Source organism: Podarcis filfolensis (assembly GCF_964270895.1).
Source record: "Podarcis filfolensis genome assembly, chromosome: 13".
In the NCBI taxonomy this organism is placed as follows: domain Eukaryota; kingdom Metazoa; phylum Chordata; class Lepidosauria; order Squamata; family Lacertidae; genus Podarcis; species Podarcis filfolensis.
This window is the reverse complement of record NC_139615.1, coordinates 44,379,713-44,397,550: the sequence shown is the minus strand read 5'-3', so window position 1 is coordinate 44,397,550 and position 17,838 is coordinate 44,379,713. Positions and strand designations below refer to the sequence as shown.

General features: G+C 53.2%; 2 protein-coding genes across 3 annotated transcripts in view; one reads left to right on the top strand and one right to left on the bottom strand.

Annotated features, from left to right (window-relative positions):
* Window positions 1–17,838, bottom strand: part of LOC310747938 (tigger transposable element-derived protein 1-like) — a 943,100-nt gene that overhangs the window by 16,026 nt on the left and 909,236 nt on the right. The window lies entirely within an intron of this gene.
* LOC310747466 (uncharacterized protein) overlaps window positions 1–17,838 on the top strand; it is a gene marked incomplete at its 5' end in the record, with an annotated part of 35,297 nt that overhangs the window by 5,650 nt on the left and 11,809 nt on the right. Inside the window, 7 exons of the mRNA XM_083581834.1 lie at window positions 8,206–9,008; window positions 9,097–9,345; window positions 11,616–11,723; window positions 13,728–13,846; window positions 13,989–14,047; window positions 16,055–16,215; window positions 17,348–17,410. Coding sequence (XP_083437960.1) covers window positions 8,206–9,008; window positions 9,097–9,345; window positions 11,616–11,723; window positions 13,728–13,846; window positions 13,989–14,047; window positions 16,055–16,215; window positions 17,348–17,410 — 1,562 coding nt within the window. The remainder of the gene's footprint in view (window positions 1–8,205; window positions 9,009–9,096; window positions 9,346–11,615; window positions 11,724–13,727; window positions 13,847–13,988; window positions 14,048–16,054; window positions 16,216–17,347; window positions 17,411–17,838) is intronic.

Below are 17,838 nucleotides of genomic sequence, written 5' to 3'. Positions count from 1 at the left end.
CCGCCACTCCCACAACCACCAGCACTGACTCACCTGCCACTCCCACAACCACCAGCACTGACTCACCTGCCACTCCCACAACCACCAGCACTGACTCGCCTGTCACAACTACCGCCACTCCCACAACCAGCAGCACTGACTCACCTGCCACTCCCACAACCACCAGCACTGACTCGCCTTTCACCACTACCGCCACTCCCACAACCACCAGCACTGACTCGCCTGTCACAACGACCACCACTCCCACAACCACCAGCACTGACTCACCTGCCACTCCAACAGCCACCAGCACTGACTCGCCTGTCACGACTACCGCCACTCCCACAACCACCAGCACTGACTCACCTGTCACCACTACCGCCACTCCCACAACCACCAGCACTGACTCGCCTGTCACAACTACCGCCACTCCCACAACCACCAGCACTGACTCGCCTGTCACAACTACCGCCACTCCCACAACCACCAGCACTGACTCGCCTGTCACCACTACCGCCACTCCCACAACCACCAGCACTGACTCACCTGCCACTCCCACAACCACCAGCACTGACTCACCTGCCACTCCCACAACCACCAGCACTGACTCGCCTGTCACAACTACCGCCACTCCCACAACCAGCAGCACTGACTCACCTGCCACTCCCACAACCACCAGCACTGACTCGCCTTTCACCACTACCGCCACTCCCACAACCACCAGCACTGACTCGCCTGTCACGACTACCGCCACTCCCACAACCACCAGCACTGACTCGCCTGTCACCACTACCGCCACTCCCACAACCACCAGCACTGACTCGCCTGTCACAACTACCGCCACTCCCACAACCACCAGCACTGACTCGCCTGTCACAACTACCGCCACTCCCACAACCACCAGCACTGACTCGCCTGTCACAACTACCGCCACTCCCACAACCACCAGAACTGACTCGCCTGTCACAACTACCGCCACTCCCACAACCACCAGCACTGACTCGCCTGTCACAACTACGGCCACTCCCATAACCACCAGCACTGACTCGCCTGTCACCACTACCGCCACTCCCACAACCACCAGCACTGACTCGCCTGTCACAACTACCGCCACTCCCACAACCACCAGCACTGACTCACCAGACACAACCACCGCCACTCCCACAACAACCAGCACTGACTCGCCTGTCACGACTACCGCCACTCCCACAACCACCAGCACTGACTCGCCTGTCACCACTACCGCCACTCCCACAACCACCAGCACTGACTCGCCTGTCACCACTACCGCCACTCCCACAACAACCAGCACTGACTCGCCTGTCACCACTACCGCCACTCCCACAACCACCAGCACTGACTCGCCTGTCACGACTACCGCCACTCCCACAACCACCAGCACTGACTCACCTGCCACTCCCACCACCAGCACCACTGACTCGCCTGTCACAACGACCACCACTCCCACAACCACCAGCACTGACTCACCTGCCACTCCAACAGCCACCAGCACTGACTCGCCTGTCACGGCTACCGCCACTCCCACAACCACCAGCACTGACTCGCCTGTCACAACTACCGCCACTCCCACAACCACCAGCACTGACTCGCCTGTCACAACTACCGCCACTCCCACAACCACCAGCACTGACTCACCAGTCACAACTACCGCCACTCCCACAACCACCAGCACTGACTCGCCTGTCACAACGACCACCACTCCCACAACCACCAGCACTGACTCACCTGCCACTCCAACAGCCACCAGCACTGACTCGCCTGTCACGACTACCGCCACTCCCACAACCACCAGCACTGACTCACCTGTCACCACTACCGCCACTCCCACAACCACCAGCACTGACTCGCCTGTCACAACTACCGCCACTCCCACAACCACCAGCACTGACTCGCCTGTCACAACTACCGCCACTCCCACAACCACCAGCACTGACTCGCCTGTCACCACTACCGCCACTCCCACAACCACCAGCACTGACTCACCTGCCACTCCCACAACCACCAGCACTGACTCACCTGCCACTCCCACAACCACCAGCACTGACTCGCCTGTCACAACTACCGCCACTCCCACAACCAGCAGCACTGACTCACCTGCCACTCCCACAACCACCAGCACTGACTCGCCTTTCACCACTACCGCCACTCCCACAACCACCAGCACTGACTCGCCTGTCACGACTACCGCCACTCCCACAACCACCAGCACTGACTCGCCTGTCACCACTACCGCCACTCCCACAACCACCAGCACTGACTCGCCTGTCACAACTACCGCCACTCCCACAACCACCAGCACTGACTCGCCTGTCACAACTACCGCCACTCCCACAACCACCAGCACTGACTCGCCTGTCACAACTACCGCCACTCCCACAACCACCAGCACTGACTCGCCTGTCACAACTACCGCCACTCCCACAACCACCAGCACTGACTCACCTGTCACAACTACCGCCACTCCCACAACCACCAGCACTGACTCGCCTGTCACCACTACCGCCACTCCCACAACCACCAGCACTGACTCGCCTGTCACCACTACCGCCACTCCCACAACCACCAGCACTGACTCGCCTGTCACGACTACCGCCACTCCCACAACCACCAGCACTGACTCACCTGCCACTCCCACCACCAGCACCACTGACTCGCCTGTCACAACGACCACCACTCCCACAACCACCAGCACTGACTCGCCTGTCACAACGACCACCACTCCCACAACCACCAGCACTGACTCACCTGCCACTCCAACAGCCACCAGCACTGACTCGCCTGTCACGACTACCGCCAATCCCACAACCACCAGCACTGACTCGCCTGTCACAACTACCGCCACTCCCACAACCACCAGCACTGACTCGCCTGTCACAACTACCGCCACTCCCACAACCACCAGCACTGACTCACCAGTCACAACTACCGCCACTCCCACAACCACCAGCACTGACTCGCCTGTCACAACGACCACCACTCCCACAACCACCAGCACTGACTCACCTGCCACTCCAACAGCCACCAGCACTGACTCGCCTGTCACGACTACCGCCACTCCCACAACCACCAGCACTGACTCACCTGTCACCACTACCGCCACTCCCACAACCACCAGCACTGACTCGCCTGTCACAACTACCGCCACTCCCACAACCACCAGCACTGACTCGCCTGTCACAACTACCGCCACTCCCACAACCACCAGCACTGACTCGCCTGTCACCACTACCGCCACTCCCACAACCACCAGCACTGACTCACCTGCCACTCCCACAACCACCAGCACTGACTCACCTGCCACTCCCACAACCACCAGCACTGACTCGCCTGTCACAACTACCGCCACTCCCACAACCAGCAGCACTGACTCACCTGCCACTCCCACAACCACCAGCACTGACTCGCCTTTCACCACTACCGCCACTCCCACAACCACCAGCACTGACTCGCCTGTCACGACTACCGCCACTCCCACAACCACCAGCACTGACTCGCCTGTCACCACTACCGCCACTCCCACAACCACCAGCACTGACTCGCCTGTCACAACTACCGCCACTCCCACAACCACCAGCACTGACTCGCCTGTCACAACTACCGCCACTCCCACAACCACCAGCACTGACTCGCCTGTCACAACTACCGCCACTCCCACAACCACCAGAACTGACTCGCCTGTCACAACTACCGCCACTCCCACAACCACCAGCACTGACTCGCCTGTCACAACTACGGCCACTCCCATAACCACCAGCACTGACTCGCCTGTCACCACTACCGCCACTCCCACAACCACCAGCACTGACTCGCCTGTCACAACTACCGCCACTCCCACAACCACCAGCACTGACTCACCAGACACAACCACCGCCACTCCCACAACAACCAGCACTGACTCGCCTGTCACGACTACCGCCACTCCCACAACCACCAGCACTGACTCGCCTGTCACCACTACCGCCACTCCCACAACCACCAGCACTGACTCGCCTGTCACCACTACCGCCACTCCCACAACAACCAGCACTGACTCGCCTGTCACCACTACCGCCACTCCCACAACCACCAGCACTGACTCGCCTGTCACGACTACCGCCACTCCCACAACCACCAGCACTGACTCACCTGCCACTCCCACCACCAGCACCACTGACTCGCCTGTCACAACGACCACCACTCCCACAACCACCAGCACTGACTCACCTGCCACTCCAACAGCCACCAGCACTGACTCGCCTGTCACGGCTACCGCCACTCCCACAACCACCAGCACTGACTCGCCTGTCACAACTACCGCCACTCCCACAACCACCAGCACTGACTCGCCTGTCACAACTACCGCCACTCCCACAACCACCAGCACTGACTCACCAGTCACAACTACCGCCACTCCCACAACCACCAGCACTGACTCGCCTGTCACAACGACCACCACTCCCACAACCACCAGCACTGACTCACCTGCCACTCCAACAGCCACCAGCACTGACTCGCCTGTCACGACTACCGCCACTCCCACAACCACCAGCACTGACTCACCTGTCACCACTACCGCCACTCCCACAACCACCAGCACTGACTCGCCTGTCACAACTACCGCCACTCCCACAACCACCAGCACTGACTCGCCTGTCACAACTACCGCCACTCCCACAACCACCAGCACTGACTCGCCTGTCACCACTACCGCCACTCCCACAACCACCAGCACTGACTCACCTGCCACTCCCACAACCACCAGCACTGACTCACCTGCCACTCCCACAACCACCAGCACTGACTCGCCTGTCACAACTACCGCCACTCCCACAACCAGCAGCACTGACTCACCTGCCACTCCCACAACCACCAGCACTGACTCGCCTTTCACCACTACCGCCACTCCCACAACCACCAGCACTGACTCGCCTGTCACGACTACCGCCACTCCCACAACCACCAGCACTGACTCGCCTGTCACCACTACCGCCACTCCCACAACCACCAGCACTGACTCGCCTGTCACAACTACCGCCACTCCCACAACCACCAGCACTGACTCGCCTGTCACAACTACCGCCACTCCCACAACCACCAGCACTGACTCGCCTGTCACAACTACCGCCACTCCCACAACCACCAGCACTGACTCGCCTGTCACAACTACCGCCACTCCCACAACCACCAGCACTGACTCGCCTGTCACAACTACCGCCACTCCCACAACCACCAGCACTGACTCGCCTGTCACCACTACCGCCACTCCCACAACCACCAGCACTGACTCGCCTGTCACAACTACCGCCACTCCCACAACCACCAGCACTGACTCACCAGACACAACCACCGCCACTCCCACAACAACCAGCACTGACTCGCCTGTCACGACTACCGCCACTCCCACAACCACCAGCACTGACTCGCCTGTCACGACTACCGCCACTCCCACAACCACCAGCACTGACTCGCCTGTCACCACTACCGCCACTCCCACAACCACCAGCACTGACTCGCCTGTCACCACTACCGCCACTCCCACAACAACCAGCACTGACTCGCCTGTCACCACTACCGCCACTCCCACAACCACCAGCACTGACTCGCCTGTCACTACTACAACCACTCCCACAACCACCAGCACTGACTCGCCTGTCACTACTACAACCACTCCCACAACCACCAGCACTGACTCGCTTGTCACGACTACCGCCACTCCCCCAACCACCAGCACTGACTCGCCAGTCACAACGACCGACACTCCCACAACCACCAGCACTGACTCACCAGTCACAACGACCGACACTCCCACAACCACCAGCACTGACTCACCAGTCACGACTACCGCCACTCCCACAACAACCAGCACTGACTCGCCTGTCACAACGACCACCACTCCCACAACCACCAGCACTGACTCACCTGCCACTCCAACAGCCACCAGCACTGACTCGCCTGTCACGACTACCGCCACTCCCACAACCACCAGCACTGACTCGCCTGTCACAACGACCACCACTCCCACAACCACCAGCACTGACTCACCTGCCACTCCAACAGCCACCAGCACTGACTCGCCTGTCACCACTACCGCCACTCCCACAACCACCAGCACTGACTCGCCTGTCACCACTACCGCCACTCCTACAACCACCAGCACTGACTCGCCTGTCACAACTACCGCCACTCCCACAACCACCAGCACTGACTCGCCTGTCACAACTACCGCCACTCCCACAACCACCAACACTGACTCGCCTGTCACAACTACCGCCACTCCCACAACCACCAACACTGACTCGCCTGTCACAACTACCGCCACTCCCACAACCACCAGCACTGACTCGCCTGTCACAACTACCGCCACTCCCACAACCACCAGCACTGACTCGCCTGTCACAACGACCACCACTCCCACAACCACCACCACTGACTCGCCTGTCACTACTACAACCACTCCCACAACCACCACCACTGACTCGCCTTTCACCACTACCGCCACTCCCACAACCACCAGCACTGACTCGCCTGTCACGACTACCGCCACTCCCACAACCACCGGCACTGACTCGCCTGTCACCACTACCGCCACTCCCACAACCACCAGCACTGACTCGCCTGTCACAACTACCGCCACTCCCACAACAACCAGCACTGACTCGCCTGTCACAACTACCGCCACTCCCACAACCACCAACACTGACTCACCAGACACGACTACTGCCACTCCCACAACCACCAGCACTGACTCGCCTGTCACTACTACAACCACTCCCACAACCACCAGCACTGACTCGCCTGTCACGACTACCGCCACTCCCCCAACCACCAGCACTGACTCGCCTGTCACAACGACCACCACTCCCACAACCACCAGCACTGACTCACCTGCCACTCCAACAGCCACCAGCACTGACTCGCCTGTCACGACTACCGCCACTCCCACAACCACCCGCACTGACTCGCCTGTCACCACTACCGCCACTCCCACAACCACCACAACGGACTTGCCAATCACAACTACCGCCAGTCCCACCACCAGCACCACTGACTCGCCTGTCACCACTACCGCCACTCCCACAACCACCAGCACTAACTCACCAGTCACAACCACCGCCACCCCCACAACCACCTGCACTGACTCGCCAGTCACGACTACCACCACTCCCACAACCACCAGCACTGACTCTCCTGTCACGACTACCACCACTCCCACAACCACCAGCACTGACTCTCCTGTCACGACTACCACCACTCCCACAACCACCAGCACTGACTCGCCAGTCACGACTACCACCACTCCCACAACCACCAGCACTGACTCTCCTGTCACGACTACCACCACTCCCACAACCACCAGCACTGACTCGCCAGTCACGACTACCACCACTCCCACAACCACCAGCACTGACTCTCCTGTCACGACTACCACCACTCCCACAACCACCAGCACTGACTCTCCTGTCACGACTACCACCACTCCCACAACCACCAGCACTGACTCTCCTGTCACGACTACCACCACTCCCACAACCACCTGCACTGACTCGCCAGTCACGACTACCACCACTCCCACAACCACCAGCACTGACTCTCCTGTCACGACTACCACCACTCCCACAACCACCAGCACTGACTCTCCTGTCACGACTACCGCCACTCCCACAACCACCAGCACTGACTCGCCAGTCACGACTACCACCACTCCCACAACCACCAGCACTGACTCGCCTGTCACCACTACCGCCACTCCCACAACCACCACAACGGACTTGCCAATCACAACCACCGCCACCCCCACAACCACCAGCACTGACTCTCCTGTCACGACAACCACCACTCCCACAACCACCAGCACTGACTCTCCTGTCACGACTACCACCACTCCCAAAACCACCAGCACTGACTCTCCTGTCACGACTACCACCACTCCCACAACCACCAGCACTGACTCTCCTGTCACGACTACCACCACTCCCACAACCACCAGCACTGACTCTTCTGTCACGACTACCACCACTCCCACAACCACCAGCACTGAATCGCCTGTCACGACTACCGCCACTCCCACAACCACCCCAACGGACTTGCCGATCACGACTACCGCCACTCCCAGAACCACCAGCACTGACTTGCCAATCACAACTACCGCCAGTCCCACCACCAGCACCACTGACTCACAAGTGACGACTACTTCCACTCCCACCACCAGCACCACTGACTCGCCAGTCACACCTACCACCACACCCACAACAACCACCTCGCCGGCCACAACTACCACCACACCCACAAGCACCACCACCGCCTCCCCGGCCACGACTACCACCACTCCCACAACAACAACCTCACCAGCCACAACTACCACCACACCCACACCCACCACCACCACCTCGCCAGCCACGACTGCAACCACTCCCTCAACAACCACCTCGCCTGCCACGACTACCACCACCACACCCACACCCACCACCAGCGCCTCACCAGCCACATCTACCACCACACCCACAACCACCACCTCCGCCTTGCCAGCCACAACTACCGCCACTCCCACAACAACAACCTCGCCTGCCACGACTACCACCACCACACCCACACCCACCACCACCGCCTTGCCAGCCACAACTACCACCACAACCACCACTTCACCGGTCACAACTACCACCACACCCACAACCACCACCACCACCTCACCGGTCACAACTACCACCACACCCACACCCACCACCAGCGCCTCACCAGCCACATCTACCACCACACCCACAACCACCACCTCCGCCTTGCCAGCCACAACTACCGCCACTCCCACAACAACAACCTCGCCTGCCACGACTACCACCACCACACCCACACCCACCACCACCGCCTTGCCAGCCACAACTACCACCACAACCACCACTTCACCGGTCACAACTACCACCACACCCACAACCACCACCAGCGCCTTACCAGCCACATCTGCCACCACACCCACAACCACCACCTCCGCTTTGCCAGCCACAACTACCGCCACTCCCACAACCACCGCCTCGCCGGCCACAACTACCACCACTCCCACAACAACAACCTCGCCTGCCACAACTACCACCACCACACCCACAACCACCACCGCCGCCTTGCCAGCCACAACTACCACCACAACCACCACCTCACCGGTCACAACTACCACCACACCCACAACCACCACCACCACCACCACCTCGCCGGCAACGACTACCACCACACACACAACCACCACCACCACCTCACCGGCCACGACTACCACCACACCCACAACCACCACCACCACCACATCGCTTACCACTACCAGCTCCGCCACGCCACCAGTTACAACTTCATCCACCACCACCACTACTAGACAGACCATTACAGGTGATCATTTGGTTTTATTTTGCTGAATCTGTTTTCAATGGCTTCTATATAGCTGTGTGGGAAACTGGAAACAAATATGAAATTTAGCTGCTTCCTTTTCCTTGAGGCGTTTTTTTCATGTAAGGCCTAACCCCAGATTCAGGTTTCAGAGTTCTGTAGCCCTTCCATTTCATCTGCATGGGGAACCTTTGACTTTAACCTGGTGGCTTCTGGAATTTCCGAGTTCCCTGAGTTTTAGTCATTATCAGATTTCTGGTTCTCCTTGCCCCAGAGAAGCCTTCATTTTCTCTGGGAAGCTTCTGCGAGGTTTCCAGTGAAGCGTTGATACTTCCTACAGGTATGTCTTGGCTCAGGAAGATGCCCTCTGGCACAAGAATGCAATGAAGACCGGCTTTCTAACCAGTTACTTCCAGTGCTTTTTTTCTGGGGATACTCAGGGGTACGCATACCCCTAAACATTTTATGAATCTTTCTACTTTTGTCCATTTACTGTATTTATTTCCCCCCAATTTGAACTATAAAATCGTGATTTTCTTGAGTCAAAATGAGAGTACTCCTAAACATTTTTTAAAGAAAAAAAAGCACTGGTTACCTCAGTTCCCTTTCCCATAGCAGTCCATTTTCATTGGCTTGCATCTCCTTCTCTATCTTGCCTTTCTGTGGTTAAGCCACTGAGCCTCTTGGGCTTGCCGATCAGAAGGTCAGCGGTTCGAATCCCCACAACGGAGTGAGTTCCCGTTGCTCTGTACCAGCTCCTGCCAACCTAGCAGTTCGAAAGCACACCAGTGCAAGTAGATAAATAGGTACCACTGTGGCGGTGTTTCCATGCATTCTGGCTTCCATCACGGTGTCCCGTTGTGCCAGAAGCAGTTCAGTACTGCTGGCCACATGACCCGGAAAGCTGCCTGTGGACGAACGGTGGCTCCCTCAGCCTGAAAGCGAGATGAGCGCCGCAACCCCATAGCCGCCTTTGACTGGACTTAACCGTCCAGGGGTCCTTTACCTTTTTACCTTTTACCACAGAAGGCAAAGGAAGTTTGCCACTTCAGCAGATAATGGCATCAAATTGGAGTTTGGCCATAGTGGTTTGAGCATTTTAGAGAGTGATTTTTGGCAACTGGCTGCAAAGGGGTTGTACACATTCAATGTGGACAAGGGACATTCAATGTGGACAAGGGAAGGTCAGTCTTGATTTCCCTGCAACAATGCTCACCAACTTCCAAAATTAGCAGGAACGAGGGCCTTGGTGCCATGAATGCCAACATGGCCCAAAGCTGGATTAGAAAGGGCACTTCTAAAACCTTTCAGATGAACTTAATACGTTTGTTATTTAAGTGTATTTTGGAAACTGCTACGCGGGTGGCGTTGTGGGTTAAACCACAGAGCCTAGGACTTGCTGATCAGAAGGTCGGCGGTTCGAATCCCATCAACGGGGTGAGCTCCCGTTCCTCAGTCCCAGCTCCTGCCAACCTAGCAGTTCGAAAGCACATCAAAGTGCAAGTAGATAAATAGGTACCGCTCTGGCGGGAAGGTAAACGGCGTTTCCGTGCGCTGCTCTGGTTCGCCAGAAGCGGCTTAGTCATGCTGGCCACTGTTGTGACGTGGGGTTTGTGATTTCAGCTCTCTTGGCATAATATGCTGGAGACAGTTCTGTAGTAACACTTCTTTATTAAAGCAAACAAGACTGAGAACTGAGGAGGGGAGAGCTACATTTATAGGGACAGGGAACTAGCTAGAACGGATACATTTTGGAGGGAACAATATCAGGCAATCACAGTCCTGCCTTTTGGAGGAAACCAATAAGACAGAGGATCCAAATACAGCAGCTTAAATGAACCAATAGTAGCTGTACCCTCTGGAACCAAAAGGCAGTTACTTTACCATAATGCAAATACAGACAATAATAATACAGATATAAAATCCTTTGACTCAATACACAACAGCCACATGACCCTGAATCTGTATGCCGGCTCCCTTGGCCAATAAAGCGAGATGAGCGCCTCAACCCCAGAGTCGGCCACAACAGGACCTAATGGTTAGGGGTCCCTTTACCTTTACCTTACCTTCCCGCTCCACTCTTCTTCAACCTGTGGCACCTTAAAAGAGTAGCAAGTGTTTCATGGCATCCTCGGCTGAGATAAAATTTTCAGCTCTGAGGAATTGTGAAACGTTACTTGAGTGTCAAGAAGAATTTCACTTTCCCTCTGTGTTTTTCTCTATATTAGATTGCTGCTAACCACATTTTGTGGGGGGAACCTTCTCTCTTCCAGAAACGTGTGAAAATGGGGGAACACATGATGGCATCAAATGTTTGTGCCTTAGCAATTTCTATGGGCCGAAGTGTGAGTTCCCAGTTGAAGAAATGCCTTTTGAAGTGGGTAAGTAGAACGGAGAGCAACCTGACCCCCATTCCTGCAGAGCAGACCAAGTACACGCCAATCCCTTTTGCGCCAAATATAAGACGGGAAAGACTAGGGTATCATCAAACATCAATAATAATAACACTCTGATCCAATACAAAAAAAGTCACAATAACTTAAAAATAAACAACCTATATCAAATAAAGTGATATTCAATAATCCGTTAGAATCTAACAGTAAGCAGTAAAATTAAATATCGGCAAATAATAAACCGTTCAGACTTATCCACTGCAATGAAGAATGATTAAACTACAAACCATAAAAGTAACAGCAAGTCACAATGCATAAAATTACCGCAAAATGTACAAAAGGATGTATTAACAACTACTACTACTACTACTTATTATTAAGTTATTAAATTAATTATTAAATTAAGTTATTCAGCTATCTTCTCTTTAAAAGACATCCAGGGGGATTGGAGGGGTAAAGCAAAAACGTTTGGGGTGGGGACCACAGTTGGGGGCTTTAAGCCGTATGTTTAAAGCACTCTTAACCACTACAGCGGCCATACCTTCCCCGCAAAGAATCCAGGGAATTGTAGTTTGTTCCGGGTGCTGGAAACTGTAGCTCTGTGAGGGATTTTCTGACAGCTCTCAACACCTTTGTATATATAAATATGATGATAATGATGATGATGATGATGATGATGATGATGATGATAATAATAAAATAAAATAAAATTTATACCCCGCCCATCTGGCTGGGTTTCCCCAGACACTCTGGGCAGCTTCCAACAGAATATTAAAATACAATAGTCTATTAAACATTAAAAGCTTCCCTAAACAGGGTTGCCTTCAGATGTCTTCTAAAAGTCTGGTAGTTGTTGTTCTCTTTGACATCTGGTGGGAGGGCGTTCCACACGGCAGGTGCCACTACCGAGAAGGCCCTTTGCCTGGTTCCCTGCAACTTGGCTTCTCGCAGCGAGAGAACCGCCAGAAGGCCCTCAGCGCTTGACCTCAGTATGATATAAATGAGATTAGACATTTATATGGCACTTTTGAGCTCTTAAAAGAGCACTCAGAGTACAATAAATCCCACGGACAAAGTTATAACTAGAGAAAATCATATCCAATCTTGGCAAGGATGCCGTTTCTCCTCTTCTAATTTGCTCTTGGAGTAGAGCCATTAGCAACAGCTATCAGGAATCGCAAGGGAGCCTTTGAACTTTGGGCAAAACACCACGTTGTGTTAAAGATTGGAGCCCCACAGCAGATTCACACCCCAGCTGCTCCTTGCCCCTGTAGGTCATGCTTATGGCATCTTTGGGGTGTAAATATCAGCTGTGGGGTGGGGGCAATCCCCACAGCTGATATTTACACCCCAAAGATGCCATAAGCATGACCTACAGGGTCAGAACCAATATAATCAGAACCAATGCCTATAAAACTGGGCAATATAATCAGAACCAACGCCTATAAAACTGGGCAAGGTTTCTGCAAATACAGCAGACTTTTTCCTGGCAGAGGCAGATGTTCCTAGACCAGGCATAGGCAAACTCCGGCCTCCAGATTTTTTGAGACTACAATTCCCACCATCCCTGACCACTGGTCCTGTTAGCTAGGGATGATGGGAATTGTAGTCCCAAACATCTGGAGGGCGGGAGTTTGCCTATGCCTGTCCTAGACTGAGGATCAGCCAAATCTGAACCAGGAACGGGTCAGTTAAAGTATAACTAAGAGCCATAACTAACTATTACTAATAGTATTACTAATCTGCCATTTAGACATTTGCCCTGCCCCATGGCAACCCATGTTAAGTTCTAGTGTTAGGAGACGGGAAGAAAAACTTCTGTTTCTCCACATCATACATTTTATACGGTTTTTTTCTTTTTCGTGTCCTTCTTAGCGGGGTCCTTCTTTTTCGTGTCCTTCTTAGCCTTAACTAAAACACCTCCAGCATTTTAGCAGTTCCTCGGAGGGGACATGTTCCAGTCGCCTGATGATCGATCTCCCTCCATTTTAGAAAGTGTGCCCGTGACAATTGAAGTCCAAGTGAAAATCACCAACAAGGAGTTCGTTCCAGAGCTCGAGAACCAAGAGTCAGAAGCATATAAGAGCTTGGAAGAGGAATTTAAGATGCAGGTAACAATGAACCATTGGCTCAGCCTTCAACACCTTGCTCTGTTGGTTATAGAGTTCTCTTTCATTCTGTTTACCTTCCCTGTCTAAATGACTCCAGTCTGGATTATTAAGACATTCTGTATTTTTCCTCTCCACCATTTAGATGGACAATGTTTATCAGGGCGTCTCTGGATACCAAGGTGTGGTGATCTTAAAACTGCGGTAGGTACCTGAAGCAGAGACCACTTTGAGATGCCATATTGTCCAGTGGCCTATTCATGTTTCAGATTAGGCTAAGGTGAAGCCAGTGAACGAGTCCTCCTGGCTTCCTGTTGCCACCCTACCAGGTCCCTCTCTCCTCAAAGGAAACCCAAGAGGTTGTTGTTCCCAGAATCCCCCTTGTTCCATATCATTCCCAGGCACCAAATCTCTCCCTAGGAGATCTTAGGCTGCTCCTGCCTGTACTCCTATTATCTGGATGACTAAGGCAAACGTTCATCTATTGATTGAAGAGTAGCCCATTTTTTGAAAACATCCCCAGTCTAGATTCCAAATCAAGAATGTTTCCACAAACAGAGACAGTTCGTGCGTTGTTGTTGTTGCTGTTGTTGTTGTTGTTGTCGTCGTCATCCTTGTCCTCGTCCTTGTCGTTGTCATTAATAATTTTTATTAGTTTTCAATTACAATCCAATACAGTGGTACCTCGGGTTACATACACTCCAGGGTACAGACTCCACTAACCTAGAAATAGTACCTTGGGTTAAGAACTTTGCTTCAGGATGAGAACAGAAATTGTGCTCCGGCGGCATGGCGGCAGCGGGAGGCTCCATTACCTAAAGTGGTGCTTCAGGTTAAGAAGAGTTTCAGGTTAAGAACGGACCTCTGGAACGAATTAAGTACTTAACCCGAGGTACCACTGTAATAGCCTCATTATAACAATACCAATTTATAATACAATTACTAATACCAATCGTTCAAATACCAAATTATATAATTTAGATAAGGTCCCGTCCCCATGCGTGCTAGAATTGATGGTTTGATGATTTCTTTATTTCTGCGTTACAAAATCTTATGAATTTCAATTACATTCGGGTCATAATAACAATCCCTTATACGACAACTGCAATATTAATAACTTCCATTCATGCTGACACATTAAATGATTTATAAAACTACAAATGAGGCACTCAAACAATATCCTTGTTCTTCCTGTGTGTGGCAATTGTTCTGTCTGTGGTGTTTCTTCCTGTCCTTGTAAAATGTTATGTTTATCTTTTCCCGGTTGTTGCTGTTATCCATCAGGCATTGGGCGGAGCTGATATCCCATTGTTGTTGTCCGTGCATTGTTATGCATTCGGCTTGTGCGCCATACATTGAAAGCACATTGCATTCTGCAAATAATCATGGGAACAGGAGGGCATCTATCAGAGATCTGCAATTCCCAGCACCCTTCACAAACTACAGCTCTCAGTATTCGTTGGAGGAAAACATGTCCTTTAAATGTATATGGTGTGCATACAGCCATGCTGATAGAACAAGATTTAGGCTGCCCCCATAGCACTGATCTTGCACATTCATAAGGACATAAGTGCATTTCCAGTTTTGGCTTTCTCCTCGTCAACGTGCGCCCCTGCCGCATAGCTGTCAACCGTCCCTTATTTGGCGGGAAACTCCCTTATCCCAGTGCCGTGTCCCGCTGCTGTCCCTTATTGATGATGTCCCTTAAATTTCCCGGGTTTCATGCTCGCCCGGCTTGGGAGGGAAGCAGCAGCTCGGGGTCCTCTGCTGCGAGAGAGAGCGCACACTGGCGCCGTCGTCCTGGCGCGAGGAGTTCCATCGGCCCTTCCCCGCCTGAGAGAGAAAGGGGAGGGAGAGAGACTCTCGCCCACGCCGCCCGCGAGCCCAGAGGCAGCAGTGCTGGTGGCAGCTGAGGAGGCGGCCTGAGGGAGGAGGAAGAGGAGGGGATGGGGAGGGACGCAGAAGGGCGGCACTTCAGCGGCCGCCGTGGCACCACAACCGCCTCACGCCGGATTGACAGCACCTGTCAATCCTACCAATGTATGTAACTCTTTACAACAGCAGAATCCCTTATTTGGGCTGCTGCTCCCCTATTTTCGAGGCTGCTGCTCCCTTATTTTCAAATCTGTAAGTTGACAGCTATGCCCTGCCGTGCTCTTTTTAACAACAAAATGGTGGTTGAGATATTGCCCTTTTTCATCGCTATGTTAGGAAAGGCAGTATTATTGTGGACCACGAAGTCATCATTAAAGCTGTAATAAACAACGACGTGAACATCATTGACAAAACTGTCCAGAATTTGACAGAGGTCGTGCGGAAGCAGCTGACTGCCGTCAACTCCACTCAGGAGGAATGCAGTACGGGGAACTCATGTAAGCTCCGGGCAACAGTCTTCCAGTTCGAGATGATATTTCAATATTATTGTGGCTAGAGAAGGGTACTCAAAAGGTCCCATCGCTGGGAGTCCCTGCACTAAATAGGAGCCCATATCTAGAGAAGGAGTCAGATTGATCTCTTGCAGCAATAACAAGAAAAAGTGTTGTGGCACCTTGAAGAATTTCATTATGGCATAATAAACTGTTATGGACTAACTCAGGCTTCCTCAACCTCGGCCCTCCAGATGTTTTGAGACTACACTTCCCATCATCCATGACCACTGGTCCTGCTAGCTAGGGATCATGGGAGTTGTGGGCCAAAAACATCTGGAGGGCCAAGGCTGAGGAAGCCTGGACTAACTTCTACTTCATCAAATGCTTCAGAGAGCCAAGATGTGCGTGCCTGATTTCCTCAAACTCCATCCACCTATTTCTAACAAGAGCTTTCACATACTGTCCAACATTTCTCCGATGAAAACAGGGACATCCTATTCCATTATTGGGACGCGGGTGGTGCTGTGGTCTAAACCACAGAGCCTAGGGCTAGCTGATCAGAAGGTCGGCAGTTCGAATCCCCGCAACGGGGTGAGCTCCCGTTGTTCGGTCCCTGCTCCTGCCAACCTAGCAGTTTGAAAGCACGTCAAAGTGCAAGTAGATAAATAGGTACCACTCTGGTGGGAAGGTAAACAGCGTTTCCGTGTGCTGCTCTGGTTCGCCAGAAGCGGCTTAGTCATGCTGGCCACATGACCCGGAAGTTGGCTCCCTTGGCCAGTAAAGCGAGATGAGCGCCGCAACCCCAGAGTCGTCTGCGACCGGACTTAACTGTCAGGGGTCCCTTTACCTTTACCTAGTCCATTATTATTATTATTATTATTAATTATTATTATTATTATTATTCCCTACCCACCTGACCTGTTCAAGATTACATTACCGCATATACCTCTCCACACTTTTCCAGTAAAAAATAGTACAGTATAATTCTATTAATCTATTATTAAAATAATAGAATTACCTTCTTTAGAGAGACTTTAGAGAGACTGTCAGGGCATTTTGAAGAGGTGCAGAAAAATCTATATAAGAAAAGAAATAAGTAAAATCATGCAATGTAACCATCTCTTTCTTTCCCCAGCATTTTGCTTTTCAGCTCCACCTGACCCTATTCTGAGCGCAAGCACAAATTTTTCAGCTGAAGGTGAGTCCCAGAATTAGGGCGGGACAGAGGGATTATTTATGCACCCGCAGCCTGTCCAGTGAGAGCAAAAACAGTGAGCTGCCTGGAATTGGTCCTGCATGCTTGCTCAGTCGTCCTCAGATGAAAACAGGGACATTCTATTCCGCATCAGTATCGCTAGATCCACACTGATCTGTTAAACCAGGAGTCAGCAAACATTTTCAGCAGGGGACCCCTCCGCTTCCCTGAGTGTGTCTTTGGTCCCAGACAGTCCTGGCCAAGGGGATAGGAGGAGCAGGCAGCTGGGCGAGCAAGTGGAGCTGGGTTTACTGGAGGGGGGGGGCGCAGTGCAGCCGTGCTTGGCTCTAGTGGGTGGATGGGCAGCTGCTGCAACGAATGAAAAGGTGGAGAAAGATTTGAGGTTTCTTTGAGGGGAGAGGGGAAAGGCT